At 40.4% G+C, this 27,887-nt stretch overlaps 2 protein-coding genes across 3 annotated transcripts in view; one reads left to right on the forward strand and one right to left on the reverse strand.

The window, feature by feature from the left end:
• The window catches only part of TIPIN (TIMELESS interacting protein), a 37,009-nt gene extending 31,682 nt beyond the window's left edge, over positions 1 to 5,327 (reverse strand). The window contains exons 1-2 of the mRNA XM_038419310.2: positions 5,196 to 5,327; positions 3,016 to 3,098 (exon numbers count right to left, since the gene is read on the reverse strand). Coding sequence (XP_038275238.1) covers positions 3,016 to 3,035 — 20 coding nt within the window. The 5' untranslated portion in view covers positions 3,036 to 3,098; positions 5,196 to 5,327. The remainder of the gene's footprint in view (positions 1 to 3,015; positions 3,099 to 5,195) is intronic.
• Positions 5,328 to 5,329: 2 nt separating this feature from the next.
• MAP2K1 (mitogen-activated protein kinase kinase 1) overlaps positions 5,330 to 27,887 on the forward strand; it is a 67,985-nt gene continuing 45,427 nt past the window's right edge. The window contains exons 1-2 of one of the 2 annotated variants that reach the window (XM_038419307.2): positions 5,330 to 5,795; positions 20,608 to 20,634. In XM_038419307.2, coding sequence (XP_038275235.1) covers positions 5,716 to 5,795; positions 20,608 to 20,634 — 107 coding nt within the window. In that variant the 5' untranslated portion in view covers positions 5,330 to 5,715. The remainder of the gene's footprint in view (positions 5,796 to 20,607; positions 20,635 to 27,887) is intronic. The other variant, XM_038419308.2, reaches the window with a different exon arrangement.

The raw sequence follows: 27,887 nt of genomic DNA on the forward strand, positions 1-27,887 counted from the left end.
ATAGTGTGTTAGCCTTAAGGCTTTACCTCACTCATTAAGAAAAAACACTGAAATTCTTTTCAAAGTCTACAGCATAGTCAGTGATCAGTCTTAGAAGAAAATGTGCTACTGGGAAAGTCTGATCCGAAGCCCATTGAAGTCAATGGAAAGATTTCATTGTCCTAAGACAGTATCAGTTTTTCAAAATTAAACTGTTATTGAAATATGTACTGTATTTCATAAGTTCTTTTGATTGCTCACCTTATAATTAATGAAAGTAGATTTGGGCATTGAATCCAGGGGCTCAATTGTGAGCCTTTCTGTGCACTGGCACAGAGGGGCAAAGGAGAATAACAGATGAAACAGGTATCTGTCCCCACACAGGTTACCTACGTCTCTGGAGTCTGTGTGGGGTGGGGAAAGACCAGCCACTGCCCGGATGCAGTGGCATCAGTGGCGTTGGAACAGTTTGTATAGTGGGGCATTGGAACAATTTGTATAGTGAAGGCCATTGAACAAAACTGTAAATCCTGTATATGATGGAAACCACTTTAAGCCAGGGGGTGCTGCCCCATGCCCAGTACTTCTGAATGGTGTCTACAGCCATGTTCACATTAAGTATCCATGGCAGGGCTGCCTAAGGAGGCAAAAGGGTCACTTTGCCCGAGGCCCCTCATTTGAGAGGCCAAACCAAGGGGCATTGCCACCTGGCATGTGGGGTTGCAGCACCCACTCATTTTTGACTGGCGGCCCCTCTGTCAAGGGTCTGCTGGGCCAAACATGAGTGGTATTGCGACCTCACCTCCCAGGTTGCAACAATGTGTTAATAACAGCAATCTTTGTATCTAGTCTTCATGCCTATTTTAATATTTATAATGAGTTATTTTCTAACTGTATTCTTAAAGTTTAATTTTTATTTCAAGTATTTATGGGGAGAAATACTTAGCAACCATTAATACCCAAATTCAGCTAATGTTTTAATTATAAATACAATAGTTTCAATATAAAGTATACAGAGTAATGATTTTATATCGGGAGTAAAATAAATTGTGCTTCATTTAACACTGATTTAATAGTGTAGGATGATATGCAGAGAAAGTATTTATGGTAAACATTTCCTAATTTAATTGCTACTAATATCCTCATAAGTCCATTTCACAGTACTTCTGAGAAATTATAAACAAAAGGTTACATGCCAATAGCAGATTAATTTACTGGATGTTGACAGTTCTTTCTGTAATCCTGTTTTAAATACAAAGCACAAATTAAATGGGTCTCATCTAGTTATGGTACAGTGACATTCTTCTGCTTAATTTATTAAGTATTAGCTTAATTGTCGTACCTTTCAAGCAACCATTAACCTACAGGATGTTCTGGTGACATGGGACCCTAAGATTCACCCTTATGAATTATAAACCATTTGGAACAGCTTAAAAACAAAACAAAACTGGCCAACAAATTATTAGAATCCAGCAGAGAGGAAAAAGAAGAGCTGGATTGTGAGGGTTTCCTGTTGTCTTTCTGGAAGCATTGACACTGCAAAGTAGGTTGCTACAAGGAAACTTTTAAATGCTAAGATGCTTTTAAAAATACATATAACATTGCTTTTTCACAGAGTATACCACATTCAATGAACTACTCTATCATGTCATCCAATGCTCATAACTCTAATAGTCACAACATTCATACTGTTTTGATCCATTTTCATGATTTCCTATGGGAATCATGTCCTCCTCTGATCTCACCCTCTATGTCACTGGACATAGCCCATTCTCCTTTCGAGAGAGATATGTTTCTGTATATTTTGCTCATTGCTCTTGTCTTGTAATCCCCTTTCAATTTATAGTTTTAACCAGTGGCACCCTTTCAGATTGGGGAGTGGGAGGGAAAACTTTAACCATGATTCCATTCCAGGGGATAGTTTGGCACCTGAAAACTCTGGTTTTTTTGCAGGTAATAACTTAGAAATTAGCTGACAGGAACACTGTTTCTAATTCCTATTTGGTAAAATCCAGGCATTCACAAAGGAATCAGCATTTCTGTGTCACAGCCTATGGACCTAACCCAAAGCCCATTGTTGGCAAAGGAAAGACTCCAATAGACAAGTATGACTAAATGGCAGAATAAATGGCCACACTGGGGTACTGCCATTCACTACAAAATTAGAGAGTTGGGGAAAAATGGAAAGTTTTAAGTGTAATTTAAACAATATTTGTGGTGGTGGCAGCTCATACTTGGTTCTTCACATCATGGAAAGATTACAAGTTTTCTATTCTTCAGCACTGCTCTTGCAGCCTGGCTGTGCTTTACTTTCTGCATTTATCTAAGATACATAGCCTTTTAAAAAAGGTTTTGGAACCTTTTGTAGTCTATGGTTTTAAAACTTAAAAGTTTTTTTTTTTTTAAATAAGTTATAGATACTGGAACTAGGGGTACTGGGGGTGCAGCACCCCCTGGTTTGAAGTGGTTTCCATCATATACAGGGCCAGCACAATGGCTACATGATATCTAGATTATTCTTGGCCATAATATTTTTGGAGATCTTTCTAATGAAAGAAAATTTCAGATTATGTGTTGTAACTTGATCTTTCTCCACTAACATAAATGAGCTGATGCTAAACTACAGGGGTTTACATTTTAAATTTGTCAAGTGAGAAAGTAGCATTAGAGGGAACGTATGTGTAATTAACAGATGAAGGGGGGGATGAAATTAATGATGACTCAAAAGTAGATGAGGTGTCAAATTTTAAAAAAAAATCTCTTAAAAAGTCACTGTCTAATTAAATGATGGATGTTAGCACCATGGATCTATACAAAATTTTGGCAGCCAAATCTTACAAATTGTTCAGATTGACTTGGATTTATGTGCACTGAAGGGTTTATTCAAATAGTTATGATAAATACAAAGGGTTAAGTTGGAAGGATTTGAGAGAGTAAACATCACGTCAATGAAATTCACGAGTGGTACTCAAATTTGTGAGACTGCCATCCTCAGAAATATTAAAGAAAAAGTAAACAGGAGCTAAGATTACTTACCAGTTGGAAGAGAAGGTCATACAGCACAGCAGACACACAGCTATAAAATGGCTGTGTAAGGGCAGGACAGCAGTTGCTTGTATCTGCACAAAAAGATCAATTTTCAGAGTGGTAGCCGTCTTATGTATCAGCAAAAATAACGAAGAGTCCTTGTGGCCCCTTAGAGACTAACACATTTATTTGGTCATAAGCTTTCGTGGGTTAGAATCCACTTCACCAGATGCATGGAGTGAAAATACAGGAGCAGGTATAAATATATGAAAGGATGGGGGCTCAGTCTAATGAGATAAATCAATTAACAGCAGGATACCAAGGGAGAAAAAATAACTTTTGAAGTGGTAAGAGAGTGGCCCATTACAGACAGTTGACAAGAAGGTGTGAGTAACAGTAGGGAGAAAGGTCCTAGAAAAGTGCAACCCTGAAGAAATTTGGAAAGATCAAGGCATTCACAGAGGAATCAGCATTTGTGTGTAACACGTTGTAGAGCCCTATCCGGCAACCTGACCTACAGTCCATTGTAGGCAAAGGAAAGACTCCCACAGACAAGTGGGACTAAATGGCCATACGGGGTACTGCCCTTCCCCCCAAAATTGGAAGAAATGGGAAAGCGTTAAGGGTAATTTAAGTACTATTTGTGGTGTGACTCCTCATATTGGTTTCTTGACAGCAGGGAAAGATCACAAGTGGTCATTCTTCAGCACTGCTGTTGCAGCCTGAAACTTGGGCTGCCTATGGGGATAATTATCCCCGAATACATGTGGGGCAGCAGCCCCCTCTTCCCATGCTTGAGCATCCTGGCTGGGATGATTTAACTGGGACTTGGTCCTGCTTTGAGCAGGGGGTTGGACTAGATGACCTTCTGGGGTCCCTTCCAACCCTGATATTCTATGATTCTATGATTCTATGAGCTCTGTGTCTACTGATGTCACAAGTGGTTTGCTCCTGCCTTTGTAACATGTCCTCACCCGAAGGTAAGGGGCAGTTGAGTCTAGGCAGATCATCATGAAATTTGCAGCAGGCATCTTCTGACCTAAGCACAGAGGTTCCTTCCCCGGACCACTTCCTGGGCATGTTTGTTTCAATGAAAAGAGGAATTTGAAAAAAGTGCTGCGAAAGCCCCCGGCCCTGCTATTGGCTCTGCCCGATACACCTCTGCATTCCTATTGGCTGAGCGAAGACTAGCTAGGCCAGGGAGGGGAGGGGGTCCTTATTGGAATCCTGGGAGGTGGGTGGGCACAAGCCCGCCCATGTCTAAAGGCCCCTCCCCCAGCCTTGCGGGGGGGGGGGAACCACTGGAGGAGGGCAACTCATGAATAACAGGGTTAGGAGTTTCAGAGTAGCAGCCGTGTTAGTCTGTATTCGCAAAAAGAAAAGGAGGACTTGTGGCACCTTAGAGACTAACACATTTATTAGAGCATAAGCTTTCGTGAGCTACAGCTCACTTCATCGGATGCATTTGGGTTAGGAGTGAAGGTCCCACGTTCAAAAGTAGGGATCCATTGGGAGACATCGACCAGAGAACTCTGGACAGGGGCTGGGGCACAAGAGTGAGACGTTTAAGCAGAGACTTGGCTCTGGCGGCGGGGCACTCCGCAAAGCTTCCCCTACGGGCTGGGGAGGGGGAAGAGGCGTAAGAGAGGCCAGCAACCTGACTGCGGTCTCCTTTGCGTTTTTGCTTTTGCTGCTGCCGTTCTTGCCAATCAGGAGGTGATTCCAACCCAGCTCCCCGATTTCACGACGGCCCGGCGCCAAGCAGGAGTTGGCATGGGCTGGGCCTTTTGTTCTGCGGGATGAGTGTGCCTTGCCGCCCTCACGCCCGGCTGGGGGGGAGCGAGCGACTTGCCTGCGCTGCCTCTCGCCCTGGCTGGGGAGGGGGCAGCCCCCACCCTCCCAGGCGCCTGTGCTTAACGAGAGGGCTGTGTGTGATCGGAAGGACAACCGCGCGATTCCAATCCCTTCGATCCTGCCGGCCAGGGGCTGTGTCCGAGAGGTTCCGCGCCCACGTGAAACGGGCGAGAAGCGCTGCTGCGCTGGATGCAGTAGCGAGCACGAAGGGAGAGAAAGCCCGAGCTCTGGAGATGGGCTCTAGGAGGATGGGATCCGGAGCGCAGGGGCGCCCTCCAGCCCCAGGCCAGCATTTTCCGGCAGCGTCCCGCCCTGGTTCCCAAAGGGAAGAGTACCTTGCGCTCCACAGCTACGCAGGCGCCGGGCTCACACACCTACTCCCCTACACTGGCAGGGAAACTAAGGGCAAAGGGCGGGGGCTTCCATCGAGCTTCACTTCCCCAGTGCCCATGTGCAGCTGCGCCACACTTGCGCACTGGGGGCGCCCGAGGAGCGTGCACATGCGCAGTAGCGGAGAGGGACACATTTTGGGAGCGGGCGGTGTTGGCCACCACGGTGCGGCTCGGGGCACTCCTCGCTGCTCCGTCGGGGAGCGGCCCCTGGCGCGGGTGGATCTGGAGCTGCTAGGAGAGTCCCTTCACTCTGCTTGGCTAGGGAGAGCCCGCTGGCTGGTAGGAGCGGGAGCTGCTGGAGGAGCCCGTCCCTGGGAGCTGGAGAGATCGCCCTGTAGCCCGGCTGGAGCGGGAACTGCCGCAGGAGCCCCTCTCTCTGCCTAGCGGGAGGGAGCCCCTTGGAGCTGGCCGGAGCAGGAAGGGGGATTTTCGGAAGTTGAAGCTCCATTATTCTTATCTTAAGATGCCTAAGAAGAAGCCCATGCCCATTCAGCTGAACCCGGCTCCAGATAGCTCCACCATCAATGGGACCAGCACTGCAGAGTGAGTACCGCCTCTCTGGTGTTTGGGTGTTACTAGAGGGAGGAGAGCGATGGTGAAGTTAAGACACACTATTTGCTCTACCGCTGTGTCTGTGGGGATTGCTCCTAAATCTCTGAGTCTGGGGATCACGAGACACGTTATTCCTGCACGCTCTTTAGGACTCCAGCAATGCAAAGTGAGAGGATGTTATTTTGCAAGAACTCCTCAATCTCTGTTTTTAAAAAAAAAAAAAATGCACAAAGGAGCTGTTAAAGGGTATTGTCAACATGATTTTTTTTTTAAAAAAAAAACCCTACCGTTAAAAAAGAAAACCCACAGGTTCTGTTAGAGCAGCCTTTTATCATGGCCTAATTAAAAAAAATAAAAATCAAGGTTTTTGCTCCCTTGCTGATGGGTCTTTTCCGAAAGGATAGTGAATTTGGTGACACACAATGTCAGATACATAAAGTAAACAAGGTGAAAAAATTGAGATTCTATCTTCAGTTACAGTTTGTAATTCTAGTAGATACAAAATTTTCAGTTGGAAATGTAAGCGTGATTTCCAGTTAATAGTATCGTTTTATTCTATAGGATAGACATTAAGTACTTAGCAAATGTCAAGTAAATTTTGCTTTTCTAATAGGCTTTTATATATGTAGAAAAAGTAAGTTGCACTGGAAATCAAAGCATCATTTCTCCACTTTTATTCTATAATAGACTGCAGTCCATTTTAGTAAATCTGTCTTGTAGTCACCTCCGCTGTCACATTTGTTTAAAAAATAATAATATTGTGGAAACGAGGTACTACCTCTGAGCTTTCCTGGGTATAATGAAAACATTGCAAAAAAAAAAAAATTCAGGAGGGAAATAGCTATGCATGGTGGAAAGGGAGGTCTGACTAACTGATTTTGATTTTTCATTTAACAACAACAACAAAGATTGCAATCCTTAAACCGTTACGCTTTAATTATGGGTTACCTGTGAATTTATGGGTAAGGAAACATACTTGCTTGAGAAGCCTGTATTTAAACTATCTGTAGTGTAAAAGAATGAAGTATTACAAAAAGTTTGTTAAAGACAACATGTTTGCACTCATCACTTCATTCTTAGCCTGAGGTTATGAGAGCGATAAATAGAGGTTTGAAATACCTACATTCCCTGGACTCACAGGTTGCTGTCCCAGAAAGATCAGTTTGGCCACACTCTGCTTTCTTAGGCAGATAGACGTTAAAATGATACTACTAACTATTAACTGGAAATCACACTTACATTTCCAATTAAGTTTGTGGGTGGGTTTTTCAGAGGACACCTGAGGTCCTGTTAGTCATGGGGGGCCGACACCCACAATTGGTGACAGGTTTTCAAATGAGCTCAGCTGTCATTGTTACCTATGTAATACTCCAATTTTCAAAACTATGTAGCAGCCAGTAGCTCCTATTGTCCCAAATTTTCAGAAGCACTCAGTATGCATTGTGCTGATCTTTTAAAAAAAATATCTAACCAACTACTTTGGTGCCTAAATGGGAGCTGACTTCTTGTGAAAATCTGTCTTGGACAGCAGGTGTAGAGCTCTTCTGAGAATTCTGGCCTAAATGTCACATGGGGTTTGTCCTGGATTGCTTGGTAAAGATTAATATAATGATATTTTTATAATATTTCCTATTCAAAGACCTTCATGGTGGTTAAAAACATAATTTGATTTAACATTACACATCTGTGAGAGTTGGATATCATTATCCCCATTTTACAGAGGAGAAGCTGAGGCACGGGTTAATTTTTTTTATTTTGATGCCTAAAATTAAAAAGCACCTATCAATTGCATCTCTCGAATGTCCTAACTTTCAAGGGATGTTACTCCTTTTATTGGAAATTTCCATACAACAATTGCATTCAAATTTGGAGTCCCCTCACTTCTCTTGTTGCAAGTTATTTACATCAAAAATAGTCATGAAACTAAGGTTATATAGAAAATGTTTTTTACACTGAAGATATGGATCTCACCGCATTTTCAGTTTCTTGTAGTAATAATTATGTGTTCCCCCCTCATTTTGGATCTTGGTTATATGTTGCAGCTCATATTTAAACCTTGGGAGGTTTAAGAGGTATGGTAGGTGCTTTTGATGACACAATTAACATAAAAGCAAATCCAGCAACCTGCCCAGGTTTACCCAGAAAGAATTAACCAATCAAAACCACTCAATCTTCCCAACAAATGCTAACCCTCATTCTGATACTTCCTGTGTGACTTTTGATGCATGAGGTAGAGCTGGGAATGAATCCCAAATCTTACTCCATTTCTATGACTTATGAGGCCATATTATATTTTCTTTTGCCTTCTACCCCTTCCTTTCCAAGTTCTGCCATGTCATGATTGGTTAATGCCTGCTTTCTAATGCAGCAGAGGTGCCTGAATTTCAGTAGGAAAGTTTGGGGGATTCTATGGAGAGAAAGGTGTTATGTATTTGTAAGGTTATTAGCCTTTTTGACAGTTCATCTGCTAGTTTTATGCAGTCCTGGCCTATTCAGTTGCTGGTCATTTGAGCCCCAAGTTGTTACTCCTTTGTTGGCCTCGTACACATACTTGCCAATCCAGTGCAATTCTATGATTCCTGGCTGTTCCTGTATTCTCTTTCTCTGTTCTGTTGTATAGTGAAGTTTTCAAAATATATCTTGCAAAGCCTGATTCTCATTTACACTAATGCCCCTTTATAATACCAGTGGTATAAAAGTGGCTTTAGTGTACTTTAAGAGTATGTACACTGAACATTTAGCCCCTGAATTCCTGGGGCTGTTGCCTACAACCAGTGCTTCATTCCCCATTAATCATTCACCCAGGCTATTTCAGATTCATCTGGGGCTCCCCAATGCACTTGTCAGCCCGTCAAATACTAGACGAACACGGCTACTGCCTGAAACCTATGACAACTTGGTGCAGGATTGCAGGTCCTCTGTCAAACTGTTCACTTTTTATTTTTAACGCTACCCTGAAGAACAGTCTCATAGGAGGGAGGATTCCGCATCCCTGTTGTACTCTTTGCATCCGCTGCTACCTGAGGGAGTAGCTACACCACAGTGGAACTTAGTGCAATACTGACCAGACTCATATTAGTTTTATTCTAGTGCTGCTGCAAGTGGAGAGCAGAGATTAGATAGAGAGGGCAACAAGCAAACAGAAAATAAGAAAACTAACTAATCAGAGTGGAAATAGTATTTCTTTCTCCTTCTAAATTATTTGTGATAATTCATTAACTTGATAGCCAGAAGAAAGAAGGGGACAACGTCAATTTTTCATTCCCCTAAAACTTCAGCATTCCCTTTCTCCATTTGAAACTTTGTAAGCATTCCAGGTCCATGTGAGGTTAAATGTGCTCATTCTTAAGGCCAGGCTGGATCGCGCATCCTAGACAGAACCTATTCAGTGAAGCAGAGACAGAGAGAGTAGTTTTAGAGATAATACTTCTTTTTATTCTAAAAAAGTTCCTTGTTTATTGTTAGAAGAAAGCAAATCCATGTGATTCCTAGGCTGTGTCTTCACTCCAAAAACTAAGTGTGTTTTTTATATCGAGATAGGTATCTCGATGTAAAATTCTAGTGGAGCCAAGGCATAAGTAGGTTTTACCTGTTTTTTACCTTGATGTAGCTAGTCAAGTCAAACCCCAGGTGAAGGAGTGTAGGAATGACCTCTGCTAGCAAAGTTGAGCTAAAAACTACAGTGCCTTCTCTCCACTAGGGATTTTATATCAAGATGGGTATCTTGATGTAAAAACACTTTATTTTTCCAGTGAAGACAAAGCCTTTTACACTGCCACATGACAGTCCTGTGATGGAAAATATGAAATTAAAGCACAGCATTGTCTTAGAACTCCTAGCTCCTGAGCACTTCTGTCCTCTTAATTTTGCACTGCCTTAATGACTCATCTGAAACACAATAGCAGAAGTCCCAGCACAACTAGCCGCAGCAGCACACAACGGGTAAATCTACACTTCAAGCTAGAGGTGTGATTGCCAGCTTGAGGAGACATACTTGCACTAGTGCTCATTGAGCTAGCGTACTAATATACTTGGGACAAAAAAAAAAAGCAAGGCATTCTTGTGGCACCTTAAAGACTAACAAATTTATTTGGGCATAAGTTTTCGTGGGCTATCACCCACTTCATCAGATGTATGAAGTAAAAGATACAGGAGCAGGTATAAATACATGAAAGGACTTGGGACAGTGCAAGTGATAGAACGGGCTAGCAGCCCTGAGTACATACGTAGGGTCTCGGATGCGGGCATGCTCAGAGCAGCTAACCCATCCTACCGACGCGCTGCCCTAGATACATTTTATATTTAGCATGGTAGCTCAATGAGAGTTAGTGCAAGAATGTTTCCTGGAGCTGGGAATCACATCCCTAACCTCAAGTGTAGATATACCCTAAGAGCTGATTTACAAACAAGCTTGCACCAATTCAGCTAAACTGTTTTCCTAAAACCAATCTAGTTATTTTAGTGCAAGTCTGTGTTTGAATATCTACTTTGGAATAAAAGTGGCTGAAGATGATTTAGTTAAAATTGGTTACACCAAGAGGCAGCACCTGTGCAGTGCATGGTGGCTCCAAGGAGATTGCTATAGTTGCACTTTCCAAGATGATCTTTCGCTAATGTTTACTAGGTGTTTTGTTGGGGCTCATTGGAAACTAGCAAATAAAAGGGTCAGTATAATGTTGGGTTATAATTTAAACTGATTAATTCAAGTAAACTCCATAGTTAATGTCTAAATATTGTAATAGCCTCAGAAAATTGGGTAAACCTATGTCTGCAAGAATATCTATGCACAAAAGGGTCTGTAAAGGAGAATCAGGATAAACTTGTGGGGTCTAAACTACATGTAAAGAGACTGGTAATAAACACATATGGTATTAATAGATCTTCCAAAACCATGTACTGGATTGTTGTAATGTTGGTAGTAAGTACTGTCCTCTTATTGCCATTTGAGACAAATAGGTTAACTTGTCTTTCCCCAAAATGACTTCTGTTCCCTTCTGAAAATAGCCATTAATCATAGAAACATAGAGGTCATCTAGTCCATCCCCCCCCCATCTTGAGACAGGACCAAGTATTTAGGATGTCTGGCATTGCTGAAGTACTTGCATTTTTGAAGAAGGGGCTCAGCAGGCACTTGTTGAAGGTGGAAGGGTAAGGAAGAAGAGAAGAGAGGCTAGTCCTATAGGAAAAGGGGGAAAAGTCAAGGGAGACTACACCAAATATGAGCCCCAGGAGGATACAGGATGGGTTGAAGAGGATTATAAGGGAAAATAGGAATGGAAAGAACTTGCAGCCAGAGGGAACAGGGGAGAGACTGGAGAATAGCACCGACACCAGGAAAAGGCAGGTCTATGTGATCGGGGACTCTTTATTGAGAAGAATAGACAGGCCTGTAACTAGAGCTGATCCAGAGAATAGAAGGGTGTGCTGTCTTCCGGGTGCTAAGATATGGGATGTAGACCTGAGGTTGAAAAGGATCCTAAAGGGAGCGGGAAAGAATCCCCTAATTATCCTTCATGTGGAACAATTGATACGGCTAGATTCTCGCTGGAAAGTATTAAGGGAGACTATGCTAGGCTGGGGAAGACACTTAAGGAAATTGAGGCTCAGGTGATCTTTAGCGGGATCCTTCTTGTTCCTAGAGAAGGGCAACAAAGGTGTGACAAGATTATGACTGTCAACAGATGGCTTAGGCAGTGGTGCTATAAGGAGGGCTTTGGGATGTATGGCCACTGGGAGGCATTCACGGACCGAGGACAGTTCTCTCGGGATGGACTTCATCTGAGGAGGGAAGGAAATAGACTGCTAGGATCAAGGCTGGCACAACTGATAAAGAGAGCTTTAAACTAGGAATTAGGGGGAGATGGTTGGGAGATGTCCAGGAAATCTCCACGCCAGATTTTAGCATTGAGAGGGAAGAAGACGAAGTAAGAAAGGATACAGCCGTGGGTAGGAGAATGTATATAAGGAGCAAGGGCGGTGTGGATACTAGTCTAATAGGTTATACTGGCTGTAGAATGACTGTGCCTAATAGGGTACAAAATGTGAGTGAGGCCAAACAGCAAAAATTAAGATGTTTGTACACCAATGCGAGGAGCCTAGGTAACAAAATGGAGGAACTAGAGCTACTGGTGCAGGAAGTGAAACCAGATATTATAGGGATAACAGAAACATGGTGGAATAGTAGTCATGACTGGACTACAGGTATTGAAGGGTGTGCGCTGTTTAGGAAAGACGGAAACAAAGGTAAAGGTGGTGGAGTAGCATTGTATATCAATGATGAGGTAGAATGTAAAGAAATAAGAAGCGAAGCAATGGATAAGACAGTCTGTCTGGGCAAAAATTACATTGGGGAAGATAACTAGTAAAGCCTCTCCTACGATAGTGCTTGGGGTGTGCTATAGACCTCCGGGATCTAATCCGGATATGGATAGAGCCCTTTTTAATGTCTTTAATAAAGTAAATACTAATGGAAACTGCGTGATCATGGGAGACTTTAACTTCCCAGATATAGACTGGAGGACCAGTGCTAGTAATAATAATAGGGCTCAGATTTTCCTAGATGTGATAGCTGATGGATTCCTTCATCAAGTAGTTGCTGAACCGACTACAGGGGATGCCATTTTAGATTTAATTTTGGTGAGTAGCGAGGACCTCATAGAAGAAATGGTTGTAGGGGACAATCTTGGCTCAAGTGACCATGAGCTAATTCAGTTCAAACTAAATGGAAGGATTAACAAAAATAAATCTGCAACTAGGGTTTTTGATTTCAAAAGGGCTGACTTTCAAAAATTAAGGAAATTAGTTAGGGAAGTGGATTGGACTGAAGAACTTATGGATCTAAAGGTAGAGGAGGCCTTGGATTACTTTAAATCAAAGCTGCAGAAGCTATCGAAAGCCTGTATCCCAAGAAAGGGGAAAAAATTCATAGGAAGGAGTTGTAGACCAAGCTGGATGAGCAAGCATCTCAGAGAGGTGATTAAGAAAAAGCAGAAAGCATCCAGGGAGTCGAAGATGGGAGGGATCAGCAAGGAAAGCTACCTAATTGAGGTCAGAACATGTAGGGATAAAGTGAGACAGGCTAAAAGTCGAGTCGAGTTGGACCTTGCAAAGGGAATTAAAACCAATAGTAAAAGGTTCTATAGCCATATAAATAAGAAGAAAACTAAAAAGGAAGAAGTGGGGCCGCTTAACACTGAGGATGGAGTGGAGGCTAAAGATAATCTAGGCATGGCCCAATATCTAAACAAATACTTTGCCTCAGTCTTTAATAAGGCTAAAGAGGATCTTAGGGATAATGGTAGCATGACAAATGGGAATGAGGATATGGAGGTAGATATTACCATATCTGAGATAGAAGCGAAACTCAAACAGCTTAATGGGACTAAATCGGGGGGCCCAGATAATCTTCATCCAAGAATATTAAAGGAATTGGCACCTGAAATTGCAAGCCCATTAGCAAGAATTTTTAATGCATCTGTAAACTCAGGAGTAGTACCAAATGATTGGAGAATTGCTAATATAGTTCCTATTTTTAAGAAAGGGGAAAAAAAAGTGATCCGGGTAACTACAGGCCAGTTAGTTTGACATCTGTAGTATGCAAGGTCCTGGAAAAAATTTTGAAGAAGAAATTAGCTAAGGACATTGAAGTCAATGGTAAATGGGACAAAATACAACATGGTTTTACAAAAGGTAGATCGTGCCAAACCAACCTAATCTCCTTTTTGAAAAGGTAACAGATTTTTTAGATAAAGGAAATGCAGTGGATCTAATTTACCTAGATTTCAGTAAGGCATTTGATACCGTGCCACATGGGGAATTATTAGTTAAATTGGAGAAGATGGGGATCAATATGAACATCAAAAGGTGGATAAGGAATTGGTTAAAGGGGAGACTGCAACGGGTCCTACTGAAAGGCGAACTGTCAGGTTGGAGGGAGGTTACCAGTGGAGTTCCTCAGGGATCGGTTTTGGGACCAATCTTATTTAATCTTTTTATTACTGACCTTGGCGCAAAAAGTGGGAGTGTGCTAATAAAGTTTGCAGATGATACAAAGCTGGGAGGTATTGCCAATTCGGAGAAGGATCAGGATATTATACAAGAGGATCTGGATGACCTTGTAAACTGGAGGAATAGTAATAGGATGAAATTTAATACTGAGAAGTGTAAGGTTATGCATTTAGGGATTAATAACAAGAATTTTAGTTATAATTTGGGGACGCATCAATTAGAAGTAACGGAAGAGGAGAAAGACCTTGGAGTATTGGTTGATCATAGGATGACTATGAGCTGCCAATGTGATATGGTTGTAAAAAAAGCTAATGCGGTTTTGGGAGGCATTTCCAGTTGGGATAAGGAGGTTTTAGTACCATTATACAAGGCACTGGTGAGACTTCACCTAGAATACTGTGTGCAGTTCTGGTCTTCCATGTTTAAAAAGGATGAATTCAAACTGGAGCAGGTACAGAGAAGGGCTACTAGGATGATCCGAGGAATGGAAAACTTGTCTTATGAAAGGAGACTTAAGGAGCTTGGCTTGTTTAGCCTAACTAAAAGAAGGTTGAGGGGAGATATGATTGCTCTCTATAAATATATCAGAGGGATAAATACAGGAGAGGGAGAGGAATTATTTAAGCTCAGCACCAATGTGGACACAAGAACAAATGGGTATAAACTGGCCACCAGGAAGTTTAGACTTGAAATTAGACGAAGGTTTCTAACCATCAGAGGAGTGAAGTTTTGGAATAGCCTTCCAAGGGAAGCAGTGGGGGCAAAAGATCTATCTGGCTTTAAGATTCTACTCGATAAGTTTATGGAGGAGATGGTATGATGGGATTTTGGTAAGTAATTGATCTTTAAGTATTCAGGGTAAATAGGCCAAATCCCCTGAGATGGAATACTAGATGGTTGGGATCTGAGTTACCCAGGAAAGAATTTTCTGTAGTATCTGGCTGGTGAATCTTGCCCATATGCTCGGGGTTTAGCTGATTGCCATATTTGGAGTCAGGAAGGAATTTTCCTCCAGGGCAGATTGGAGAGGCCCTGGAGGTTTTTCACCTTCCTCTGTAGCATGGGGCATGGTTGACTTGAGGGAGGCTTCTCTGCTCCTTGAAGTCTTTGAACCACGATTTAAGGCTTCAATAGCTCAGACATGGGTTAATTTTTTTTTTTTTTTTTTTTTTTTTTTTTTATAGGAGTGGGTGGGTGAGATTCTGTGGCCTGTGCTGTGCAGGAGGTCGGACTAGATGATCAGAATGGTCCCTTCTGACCTTAGTATCTATGAATTTTTAATTACAGAGGTAGCACTTGGGACCTCTCTAGATTACTGTGCTTGCTCATCAGACAAACCACCAAAATGCCTACCTACTATGGGGCAGTTCAGAAGTTTAATTTTTATCTTGACTAAATAGATAATGGATACTTCGCTTTCTCTGACACTATAATCTGGACTTGCATGGGGTGTTTAAAACTGAGGGGCCTGTCCTGATGAAACATAAAAACCATGTAAAGTTTCAATTACAAGTGTATTGACACATTTGGTATCTCTTTTTTGTGTATTGTATCATACAAAAGTTTTAATTGCATAAGAATATAAGAACAGCCATTCTGGGTCAGACCAATGGTCCATCTAGCTCAGTATCCTATCTTCCAAGTGTGGACAATCCCAGGTGCTTCAGAGGGAATGAACAGAACAGGTAATCATCAAGCGTTCCATCCTCTATCGTCCACTCCCAGCTTCTGGCAAAGAGAGTCTAGGGACACCATCCCTGCCCACCCTGTCTCATAGCCATTGATGGACCTATCCTCCATTAACTTATCTAGTTCTTCTTTTAACCAAGTTATAGTTTTGACCTTCACAACATCTGATGGCAATGAGTTCCACAGGTTAGCTGTGCGTTGTGTAAAGAAATACTTCCTTTAGTTTATTTTAAACCTGCTGCCTATTAATTTAATTGGATGACCTCTGGTTCTTGTTTTATGGGAAGGAGTACATAACATTTCCTAATTCACTTTCTCCACACCAGTCATGATTTTATAGACCTCTATCATATGCCCCCTGAATCGTCTCTTTTTCAAGCTGAGACGTTCCAGTCTTTTTAATCTCTCTTCATACAGAAGCTGTTCCATACCCCTAATAATTTTTGTTGCCTTTTTCTGTATCTTTTCCAATTATGAGATCTTTTTTTTTTTTTTAAATGGGGGACCAGATCTGAACACAGTATTCAAGATGTGAATGTACCATGGATTTGTGTAGAGGTATTATGATATTTTATTTCTTATCTATCCCTTTCTTTCTTATCTATCCCTTTTCCTAATATTCTGTTAGCTTTTTTTGACTGCCTCTGCATATTGTTCAGATGTTTTCAGAGAACTAGCCTCAGTGACTCAAAGATCTTTCTTGAGTAGCAACAGCTAATTTAGACCCCATCATGTTGTATGTTTAGTTGGGATTATGTTTTCCAGTGCTCATTACTTTGCATTTATCAACATGGAATTTCATTTGCCATTTTGTTGCCCAGTCACCCAGTTTTGTGAGATCCCTCTGTAACTTTTTGCAGTTTGTTTTGGACTTAAAGGTGATTTGAATTGGAAATCTCAAGTTAGATTCTTGTTTAAGGAATTCCAGAATATTCAATGTACAGAAGAATATACTTTACTGGCATCCAAAAGTATGCTGAGCTCCTCCAGTTCAGATAAAAGAAATGATTTCTGTTCCAAGAAGATAATTCCAAGCCAATTTCAGACATGATGCAACAAGGGGTAACAAGACAGTAGGTTGAGATATAAGAGAATGGAGGGGGCGCCATCAATTAGATTATGTTCTTACTGAACAAGGCTAGTGACAGTATGATGATTTTTTTAATGAAATAAAAAAGGAAGAATTAATAAGTAGAAGATCTAATTAGTGCACTTCTTGAAGGCATTGTGTAAGAACTGGGTCTTGGGAGGGATTTAAAAGAGGAGAAGATAGTGGTTTTGCAGACAATCTCAGGAAAGATGTTTCATCCATAGAGGGTGGCATGGAAAAAAGGCCACAGGTGATTGTGGGCTGTTCCTTCCTATGGAGAGATTTCTGCTGCTGCTGCAATCTATGCAGCAAGGATCGATTTAGCGGGATGGCAGAGCGCTCTCCAGTCAAGCCTGGAATTCCAAGAAGAGTAAGGGAAGTCAACCATAGAGCATCTCTCAACTCAGCGCATTGAAAATACTGGGGTAAGTTGACCTAAGCTACGTTATTCATGTAGCTCGAGTAGTGTAACTTATGTCAGTTTACCCCCTTAGTAAAGACAAGCCCTGTGAAAGAAGTAGAGAAATAGGGTATATAGGATGGTAGTATCATTGACAATGCAGAGTTGGGCATGGGATGAGATAATCAAATATTGTTTCTTTGTATAATGGATCCAGTCCTTAGAAATATTCAATGCACAATTAAGAGTAATTCCTGAGAAAATTTTGAGTAAAGAAATATCTTTGCAGCATTGGACATATTTTAGCCTCTCTTTGCAGCTTGTTCATTCTGTCAAGTGGGATTAAAGAAGCCACTGAATAGCTGGCACGATCCTCTGCTTACTGTTGCCTGTATTTGATGGCCAGAGAAGAGTTCAGGAAATTATCTCATGCAGGATTGGCTTGGAGTTCAATTCATAATACAATTTGCAAATGAACTATATAGTGACTCATTTCATATGTAGCTCACAGGTTTCCCTTAGCCAAAACATCCTGGGCCAAAATCTTCATCATGAAAATTTTGTTATATGCCTAATGGGGATGGAAAGGCACCTTGACTCCAAGTAGCACTTGTCTCCAAGTCTGTTTGATAACATTCTTGCATTTTTACTTTACTTTTCCTCCCACTTCCCCAATTATGATGATTTTTCTTTTGCCATTGCAAAATGGACCTAAATGAAGAGTGTAACAGAGTTAGATAGGTTGGGCCAGTTCCTGGCAGATCTGGTCCTCGGAGGATTTGTCCTATGTGGGGGAATCATTAAGAAGTGTAGGACTACCAGAGTCTTTTTTACCACCATGTCTTTAGGCTTCCTGCAAGTGGATTTAGACAGCATGGTTTAAAAAGCAAACAAACCAAAACCCACTGCTTGTCTCAGTAATGCTTCCACTGTATAATTTATTTATTTTTTTTTAAAAAAAAATCAGGTTAGAAATGGTCCATACACAGAATTCCCACTGATTTCAATGGGAACTCTGAGCTTGGAATACTCTACCGGATTAAACTCTAAAGCCTCTGAAAAATGGAATTTTATAATAGCTATAATTGCTATTGAGCTATTTCAATCTTTTGTGTATACAATTATTGTAGATTTATAAAAGCTTCTCTCTTAAGAGCTTATGTTAAAAGCCGTCTCCTTTTTCATCCCCTGTTGATAACAGGTTAACCAGTCTTCCAAATATGTGTGGTATGAGGGTATACTTAGTACATTTGGCATTATGAGTTCAAGATAACTATGAACCTTTTGTTATTAAATAGATCCTTCAAATTCAAATTAAAACCCTACTCAATTCATATCCTCCAGTTCAAATCTGCATGTGGCTGATATTTTTCCCTAATTGCATTAGAAATTTTGTTTTAATAACACTAAAAAGGATAATATAACATTAATTATCTAATATTAAAATAATGGATATTCAGAATCTGCAACGCTGTCTTTTTTTCTCCACTGTGACTGGGTATATCCATTTAAAAAAACCCCCAATAAGTAAGTAATTCAAACTCATACAAAAATATGCACAAACGCTAAACAAATTAAACAAAACCTACATCATTCATTGCTTCTGACAAAATAAAGTCTCTGCATTTGGTAAAGATACAGAAGGATTTTCAAAGGCTTAAAACTGATGTTCCAGCTGATAGCAAGTCTTGTTATACATTCTGCCTGTGTGACAGCAAAATATTGAAAAAATGATTTTACTGTAATTCATAAGACAAACTTGGTTTTGTTTAGTAAGCATACATTAAGCATCAGCAAACCTGTTTGTTTAGCAAAGTAAGCTATAATGAACTGGAGTGGGGGAAAAAAAGCTTGTCGGATCACTTTTAAATTGTCTAGTTACAGTCTAAACATTAAATAAATGTATATAATTTGTTTCCTATAATACCAAATTTGCAAACGCTATTTGTAAGCTCAAAAACTTGTTTTTTTCTCTGACAGAAGTTGGTCCAATAAAAGATATTACCTCACTTACCTTGTCTCTCTTAGTCTGGGACCAACAAGGCTACAACTATTTCTTCTGAGATACTTCACTGCATTGTGATTAATTGCTTTGTTTTTCTGGATATACACTGACGTACTGTATAAACATGATTAATTTCATAGTGCATTTCTTTCTAAAAGGCTATTTCTCTTTACACACAATCTCTGGCTTTATTTTATTAAGCAAGTGAAGAGGTAAATTTCTATTTTAAACAGTTAATATACAGCAATAGAATTAGAAGTGAGAGTCCAGCATCACAACAGGGGTATTATAACAGAGCACCTATAGTTCCATATTGCTACAACCTACTATATCAAAAACCTTTTAAAATATTTAAATTACTTAAACTTTGTATTAATTTGTATAAATATTTTTAAAAAACTAAACAAAAGTTCAACTAGAAATTTAATTGATTCAGTATCATGAGAATAATGGCACAGGTTTCCCACAAGTTAAAATATTTTTCTATTAAGCAGTAAAGTCACAAAAATGCTTTTTAGTTTTATTTGGTTTTGTTTTTAACAAAACTGAAGTCTTAAAAAATATTATCCTTACTGATCAAAGGAAAAATATTCTGAACTCCTTCCAGACCTCCACACATGTGAGGTGTTGTACCATCTTGAGCTTGGAAATGGTTAAAATCTTAGCAATGTTAAACAGAGATTAAAAAATGTACTTCATTATTTTAATTGCTGCACATCCTACAATTCTATAATCCAGAGTGACTTTGTGTTTTGCTTTTTAGAAATACCACAACATATTTTTTTAATATGCCATATATATTAAAAGGTCAGATTTGCTTTGATGTAGACTGCCAAAGGATAAATGGACAAGTGTTTACCATTTTCCATTTAAAGAAAAAAGCTCAAAACCATCAACCAGACAACACTGATAATCTTTGCTCTTTTTCACATGTCTACACACTCAAGTACCATAGAAAAATTTGTAGGCCTGATTCTCTTCTGCTATGCACCTGTATAGTCATTCACATCTATGCATAATAAGTCCATAATGTTTCCATTCCCATTTAGTAGCATTTAGAATTTTTGGGGCTCCAAGAACAATACTAGTGAACTTGCTTGAATCCAGTTCTCTGCTGATGCATGCTTGCTGCATCTTTCATATATAGTTTTAGCTTTGCTGCTGCTGTTACTGGTAAACACCCATTTGGAGGACATGGGAAATGGTGTATACTTGAGTTCCGCCCACCGCAGTTCAAGAAAGAGTCTTCCTGCCCATGCATGAGACAGGAAGCGCAGCTGGCCAGAAGCAAAACGGTGTAACTGACTATATGTTAAGTTTATATATCTGTGATACAGACACTGGAAAAAAAAGGTGTGAATTTATATACGTGGAAGAGAGAGAGGAGTTGCTTATAACAGAGTGGGTACCAAATTTTTGGATATGAATGTGATTGGTTTTTTTAAGTCACCCTTTACTGTTGCTAGAAGCAACCTTGGGGATTGCCTGGGATTTATAAGTTTTCCAGACTGTACTGCTGTCAACCAAAAATTCCTCTCCTAGGAGGAACAATAGTTGACAACTTCAGGTTCTAACTTGCAGAATTTTCATTTTGTTTCTCCCCCTCCCACAGGTTTTTCTTTGGAGGGAGCAGTCAGCTGTAAGTGTTTTCTAGATGCATATTGTTTTATCATTGGAATGTCATGACCAAATGATTTCTGTTGTGGTAAATGTTCAATAGTATTAGTTCAGACAAATATTGCTTCTGAGGAGACAGTACATTGGAAGGCACATGCCAGTACATTGGAAGGTTACTGCCCACAGGGAATGAACATTTGTTTTGGAGAAGGGAATAATTCACTGCTTAGTAACTCTTCTCAAACATCTGCTAAAGCGGAACCCATTGTTGCCCGCAGCCATCCATAGTCATGCCTGAACAAGAAGAGAGTGAATTGCAATAGAACTTCATCTACCATCAGCTTAATTTATGATCTTGTGTCTACATTTCATCAATTCTGAGACATTCCATCAGGAGAGAATATGGTGTGATGTCAGTGATCAGATGATACATAGGAAACTAATGTGCAGGAAAGTAGATTATTTTAATTTACAATCTCTGTGGGACTTGGTACAACAATTCTGTCCACCAGATTCTTTATAGAGTAATAATACCTTTTATTTTTTTTATGGCATTTATTTTTTTAAAGACCTTACCAGCAGCATTTTTGCCTGGATTTTTAAAAAATCTGTTTTGTGCTTCATTGGGGGGGAGGGGTTTGCGGGAGGGGTATTCTGAGTCAGCAATTTTGATTCTTAAAGGAAGACATTCAAGGATTGCTGGATTTGTCATATAAAGTCACAGCAGAGCAGAGGTTCACTTGATTCAATTGCTGGGTCAGCGAGAGCAAGCTGCGTAGTTTGTCATAATTATAGACAGATTTGTGAACTTTATATCAAAGGGTTGATTTAATCCCAACAAGCTTTTGGGGGGAATTTTTATTTTTTGTTTGTTAATTTTATTTCTCTCCTCCACTCCTGCTCCATTAAGCTGGCTCCAGGTTGTGACAAAGTTCCTGGGAGTGGGTGGGGGTGGGTGGGTGTGTGTGTGTGTGTGTGTGTGTGTGTGTGTGTGTGTGTGTGTGTTGCTTCCTTGTCTCCACATATCTAAGGAATGTGTATGAGATTGTGAGTCATGAACTTCTGACTTCTAATCCTGGCTCTGCCACAGACTTTATAACCTTAAGCAATTTATTTCATCCCATTGTGCCTGACGTCCTCATCTCTGCTATGAAAATAATATTTACCTACCTGTTGGGGAGGAGTTCAAAATGTTTTACAAATCAGTTAATCTTCACATGTAAAAGTGCTGTATCATCTAAATATTATTTGTATGTATAATATATAATAACCCAATGGAAGGGCTATTGTGTGTATTAATTGTAACTGGTAAAGTTGACCACCCATCAACTGGTTACATCAGTGGTCCTCCAACCTATTTACCATTATGGGCTGCATATGCAGCTCTCTGTGTTATGTGGGCCACATATACAGAATATATATACTGTCTGTATTACCTGAGAATGTCACATGGGCTGCAGCTGTGTGCTAATTGAGCCACAAGTGGCCCATGGGCTATGGATTGAGAACCACTGGATTACACAATTGTGTTAGCAGTAGCTGGGTGGCGCAGCTTTGTAATGTATAAATATATCCACTCGGTCTGGGTAGAAGCCATTAGGATACTTTACATGAGGGATCTGAACATGGGTATACGGAGAAGAAATGCTAATGCACTAAACGTAGTGATGTATGTATGAAGGCCCATTCTGCTTTGAAATAAAAATATAGTTCTGCATCACAGAAATAGATTATTGAATACAAAACTGTTTAGGCTCTTAACAAAGGGAAAGAGAGGTCAGCTGTTCAGTGAAGGTTATTTAGTTGCTAAAGGATTGGATTGTTACCAGAGTACAGAGGGCTTTATATGTTGTCTGTTGTTAAGGATTAAACTAAATCTTTGGAAAATGGATAAAGTAGCTTGAAAAAAATCTTTCGTTTGTGGGTTTTTTTTTTTTTTTGTATAGTGTTTGCTTTTATGTGTATTGTTGGTAATTTGGAGGTGGGGGGGAATCCGTGATTTTTTTAAAAACTGGAATTTACCTTGATTAAAGCTAGGCATTATTATTTTATTAATGACTAACATCATGTGAAGTGAAATTTAACTTGTTTTTCAAGACAATTGAAACAGATTTAAAGCACCCTCAAACTTTAGGGAAATTCAGACCCAGATCTGGATCTCACCTCCATTATAAACTATTAAATGGTGGATTTTTCTGGTCATGTCAACTGTAAGTTAATATTTATTGTTAGTACATCGTGATGTATTGTATACCATGGAAATATTGAACTATTATTAGTCTTCAAAGCTTTCTGGATATAGTAATTGCTATAAAAATTTTGAAAACCTGTAACTCACTGGTATTCCATCCTAATGAAAAGTCCCACAGAATAGACTGGCAAACTGTAACATGTATTTTTACTGCTGGGGGCAGTCTGTGTATCCAAAAGAATTTCCAAAGAACCCTTTAAACCTATTCAAGGGACACAGGATAAATGTTTTGAAAAGTATTCCTTAAGTGTTTTGTTAATCATTCTGTATTAGAACTGAAATCATTGTGAAAATCTGGTATTTGCTTTCTCTGAATGTTTTTGTCTCAGTCATTCAGATCATGTGACTGGCATGCAGAAGTTCTAATTAGATATATCCACATGTGTTATGGACGGGGAAATTGTTTGTGACATGCAGTTTCTTTCAACAGATTTATATTAGAACGTTACTTGTCAGAAACTGGAGCAGAATTCATTAAAGATTTTTTTATTTTTTTTTATAAAAGTTAATTCCAAGTGCAACTGACTAGGAATGAGTGCCACACTGAAGACATGTCTACATGGAAACACACAGGAAAGTTAAGGTGAATCAGCTGAAAATGTGAAGTCAGTGCACATAAATTTAAAAATTAGTTTAACCTTAGTTTGCTGTAACTTTGAAGTAAGGACATAGATGCCTGTCTGAGCATCCACTTGGGGGTTTAATGCACTTTAATGTATGTACATTGATTCCACATCTTTGATTTGCCTTAACTTTCTTGAGTGTCTCTATGTAGACAACCATTCACAGTAGAGTACACCTTTGACAATAAGATCATTAGTTTAATTCAGGAAGAGGCTGCAGCAACAATAGTTTCCATATACTCTGCACCTTGGGATCAAATTATTTTTCTTCTTGATATAGTTTTCCAAAGGTGAGACATGGATAACTCTCACCACTCAAACAAAATCTGTATGAAAGGTGAAGCAAAATTTTTTTTTAATGGCAAATGTGTAGCTAGCTTGCAGTAGTAACTTTATGGCTTAGCCTGTGCTTAAAAGTGAGGTCAACATAGCAATGTCAGTGAGGGGTGTGAAAAATACACACGTATGCCAACCTGTTGCAGAGGAGAATGTGGATTGGATGGAGACTTCTCTTAGAGGAGGGTCTATTGATAGAGATTCTCTAGGTTTTAGTCAGGAGGAGAGGATGGAAGAGGATAAAGTATGGGCCAGATCAGACGAGTAACATTCACATAAAAAAGAATCTGACGCATCAGAAAAGGGCAGAAATATAAACGGTGACAAGTTTTTAAAGTGCTTGTACACAAATGCTAGAAGTCTAAATAATAAAATGGGTGAACTAGAGTCCCTGGTGTTAAAGGAGGATATTGATATAATAGGTGTCTTAGAAACCTGGTGGAGTGAGCCATGTAACAGCCATGTAAAAGAAGCAGTGAGAGATAAAAAGGCATCTTTTAAAAAGTGGAAGTCAAATCCTAGTGAGGTAAATAGAAAGAAGCATAAACACTGCCAAATTAAGTATAAAAATGTAATAAGAAAAGCCAAAAAGGAGTTTGAAGAACAGCTAGCCAAAAACTCAAAAGGTAGTAACAAAATGTTTTTTTAAGTACATCAGAAGCAGGAAGCCTGCTAAACAGCCAGTGGGGGCCCCTGGATGATTGAGATACAAAAGGAACACTTAAAGATGATAAAGTTATTGCGGAGAAACTAAATTAATTCTTTGCTTCAGTCTTCATGGCTGAGGATGTTAGGGAGATTCGCAAACCTGAGCTGTCTTTTGTAGGTGACAAATCTGAGGAATTGTCACAGATTGAAGTGTCACTAGAGGAGGTTTTGGAATTACCGTAATTGATAAGCTTAACAGTAACAAGTCACCGGGACCAGATGGCATTCATCCAAGAGTTCTGAAAGAACTCAAATGTGAAATTTGCGGAACTATTAACTATAGTTTGTAATCTGTCCTTTTAAATCAGCTTCTATACCCAATGACTGGAAGATAGCTAATGTAATGTCAATATTTAAAAAGGGCTCTAGAGGTTATCCCGGCAATTACAGGCTGGTAAGTCTAATGTCAGAACTGGGCAAATGAGTTGAAACAATAGTGAAGAATTAAAGAGTCAGACACATAGAAGAACATAAATTGTTGGGCAAAAGTCAGCATGGTTTCTGTAAAGGGAAATCATGTCTTACTAATCGATTAGAGTTCTTTGAAGGGGTCAACAAACATGGGGACAAGGAGGATCCAGTGGACATAATGTACTTAGATTGCCAGAAAGCCTTTGATAAAGTCCCTCACCAAAGGCTCTTATGTAAATTAAGTTGTCATGGGATAAGAGGGAAGATCCTTTCATGGACTGAGAACTGATTAAAAGACAGGGAACAAAGGGTAGTAATAAATGGTAAATTTTCAGAATGGAGAGGGGTACCTAGTGGTTTTCCCCAAGGGTCAGTCCTAGGACCAATGCTATTCAACGTATTTATAAATGATCTGGCGAAAGGGGTAAACACTGAGGTGGCAAAGTCTGCAGATGATACTAAACTGCTGAAGATAGTTAAGACCAAAGCAGACTGTGAAGAACTTCAAAAAGATCTCACAAAACTAAGTGATTGGGCAACAAAATGGCAAATTAAATTTAATGTGGATAAATGAAAAGTAATGCACATTGAAAAAATTAACCCCAACTATACATACAATATAATGGGGGGCTAATTTAGCTACAACTAATCAGAAAAGAGGTCTTGGAGTCATTGTGGATAGTTCTCTGAAGACATCCACACAGTGTGCAGTGGCAATCAAAAAAGCAAACAGGATGTTAGGAATCATTAAAAAAGGGAAAGAGAATAAGATGGAGAATATCTTATTGCCCTTATATAAATCCATGGTATGCCCACATCTTGAATACTGTGTACAGATGTGGTCTCCTCATCTCAAAAAAGATATACTGGCATTAGAAAAGGTTCAGAGAGAGGCAACTAAAATGATTAGGGGTTTGGAATGGGTCCTATATGAGGAGAGATTAAAGAGGCTAGGACTTTTCATCTTGGAAAAGAGGAGACTAAGGGGGGATATGATAGAGGTATATAAAATCCATGAGTGGTGTGGAGAAAGTGAATAAGGAAAAGTTATTTACTTGTTCCCATAATATAAGAACTAGGGGCCACCAAATGAAATTAATGGGCAGCAGGTTTAAAACAAATAAAAGGAAGTTCTTCTTCACATAGTGCACAGTCAACCTGTGGAACTTCTTGCTTGAGGAGGTTGGGAAGGCTAGGACTATATCGGGGTTTAAAAGAGAACTAGATAAATTCATGGAGGTTAAGTCCATTAATGGTATTAACCAGGATGGGTAAGGAATGGTGTCCCTAGCTTGTTTGTCAGAAGGTGGAGATGGATGGCAGGAGAGAGATCACTTGATCGTTACCGGTTAGGTTCACTCCCTCTGGGGCACCTGGCATTGGCCACTGTCGGCAGACAGGATACTGGGCTGGATGGACCTTTGCTCTGGCCCCAGTATAGCCATTCTTGTGTTCTTGTGTTAACCTAACTCTGTTGTGGATGCAGCTATGTCTGTGAGAGAATGCTTCCATCAATGTAGCTACTGTCTCTCAGGGAGGTGGTCATACGATGAGAAAAAAAAAAAACCCCTTTGTCAGAGTAGACTGCATCTACAGTGATCTTGCTATGCCAATACAGTCTCCATAGTGTAGACATACCAGGGGTGGGCAAACTTTTTGGCCCAAGGGCAATATCAGGGTTGCAAAACTATATGGAGGGCTAGATAGGGAAGGCTGTGCTTTCCCAAACAGCCTGGCCCCTACCCACTATCCGCCCCCTCCCATTTCCTTCCCCCTGACTGCCCCCCTCAGAATCACCAACCAATCCGACCCCACCCCCATCCAACTGCCCCTTCTCCCTGTCCTCTGATTGCCCTGACCCCTATGCACACCCCCACCCCCTGACAGGCCTCCTGGGACTCCCACGCCTATCCAACCCCCCCCCCCCCGCTCCCTGTCCCCTGACTGCCCTCCAGGACTCCCCACTCCCCTACCATGCCGGAGCCAGCCACACCGCAGTGCTGCCCGGCAGAAGTGGCGGGCCAGAGCGCTGGCGGAGCAGCGCGCTGAGGCTGCGGGGATGGGGGACAGCAGGGGAGGGGCTGGGGGCTCAGGGGCCGGACAGGACAGTCCTGCGGGCTGGATGTGGCCCATGGGCCGTAGTTTGCCCACCTCTGAGACATACCCTATATAACAAATCAAACCTTATCTGTTGTCCAAAACATTTGAAACAATTGTGAATTGTGTGTGAGCTGCCTACAACTGAATCATTTAAGTAAAATTCCATTCTTAGTTGAGTAAGACCACATCTTGATTATAATATACAATGATAAAATGATTTAGCTAATGCCTTTGGTGCTGAATACTCCATGATTAGCAGTATGTTCAGAACATTCTTCTTCTCTCTAGACATGTTTTAATGAAATTTCTAAATTTACCCTTTTTAAACCTCAGTTGGTGAAAGAGGCTAACTGAAATGAGTATTTTCTTCACTGTTCAAGTAAAACTGTTGAGATATTTCAGAGAGTCTGGAAAACATGCCATCCTGAGCTCTTGTATGTAATGTAGTTGTAGCTGTGACAATCCCAGGATATCAGAAATATGAAGTAGGTGAGGTAATATCTTTTATTGGACCAACTTCTGTTGGTGAGAAAGACAAGCTTTCGAGCCATACAGAGTTCAAAGTAGGTCTTGAAGAAGAGCTCTGTGTGGCTTGAAAGCTTCTCTCTCTCACCAACAGAAGTTGGTCCCATAAAAGATATTACGTCGCCCACTTTTTCCACCGACCAGCATTTTTGAACACTCTAGTCTGCTAGCTGAAAATCACAGGGCCTGTGATTACCCATAATTCCCATCTACTTCAGTTGGAGTGATGGATGCTGAGAACACCTGCAAATCGGACAATTGAATTTTTTGTGCCACTAAGCACTACACTGTCACACTCCAGCTCTTTCTTTATAGAAAGAC

This window comes from Dermochelys coriacea, chromosome 10, assembly GCF_009764565.3.
Source record: "Dermochelys coriacea isolate rDerCor1 chromosome 10, rDerCor1.pri.v4, whole genome shotgun sequence".
NCBI lineage: Eukaryota > Metazoa > Chordata > Testudines > Dermochelyidae > Dermochelys > Dermochelys coriacea.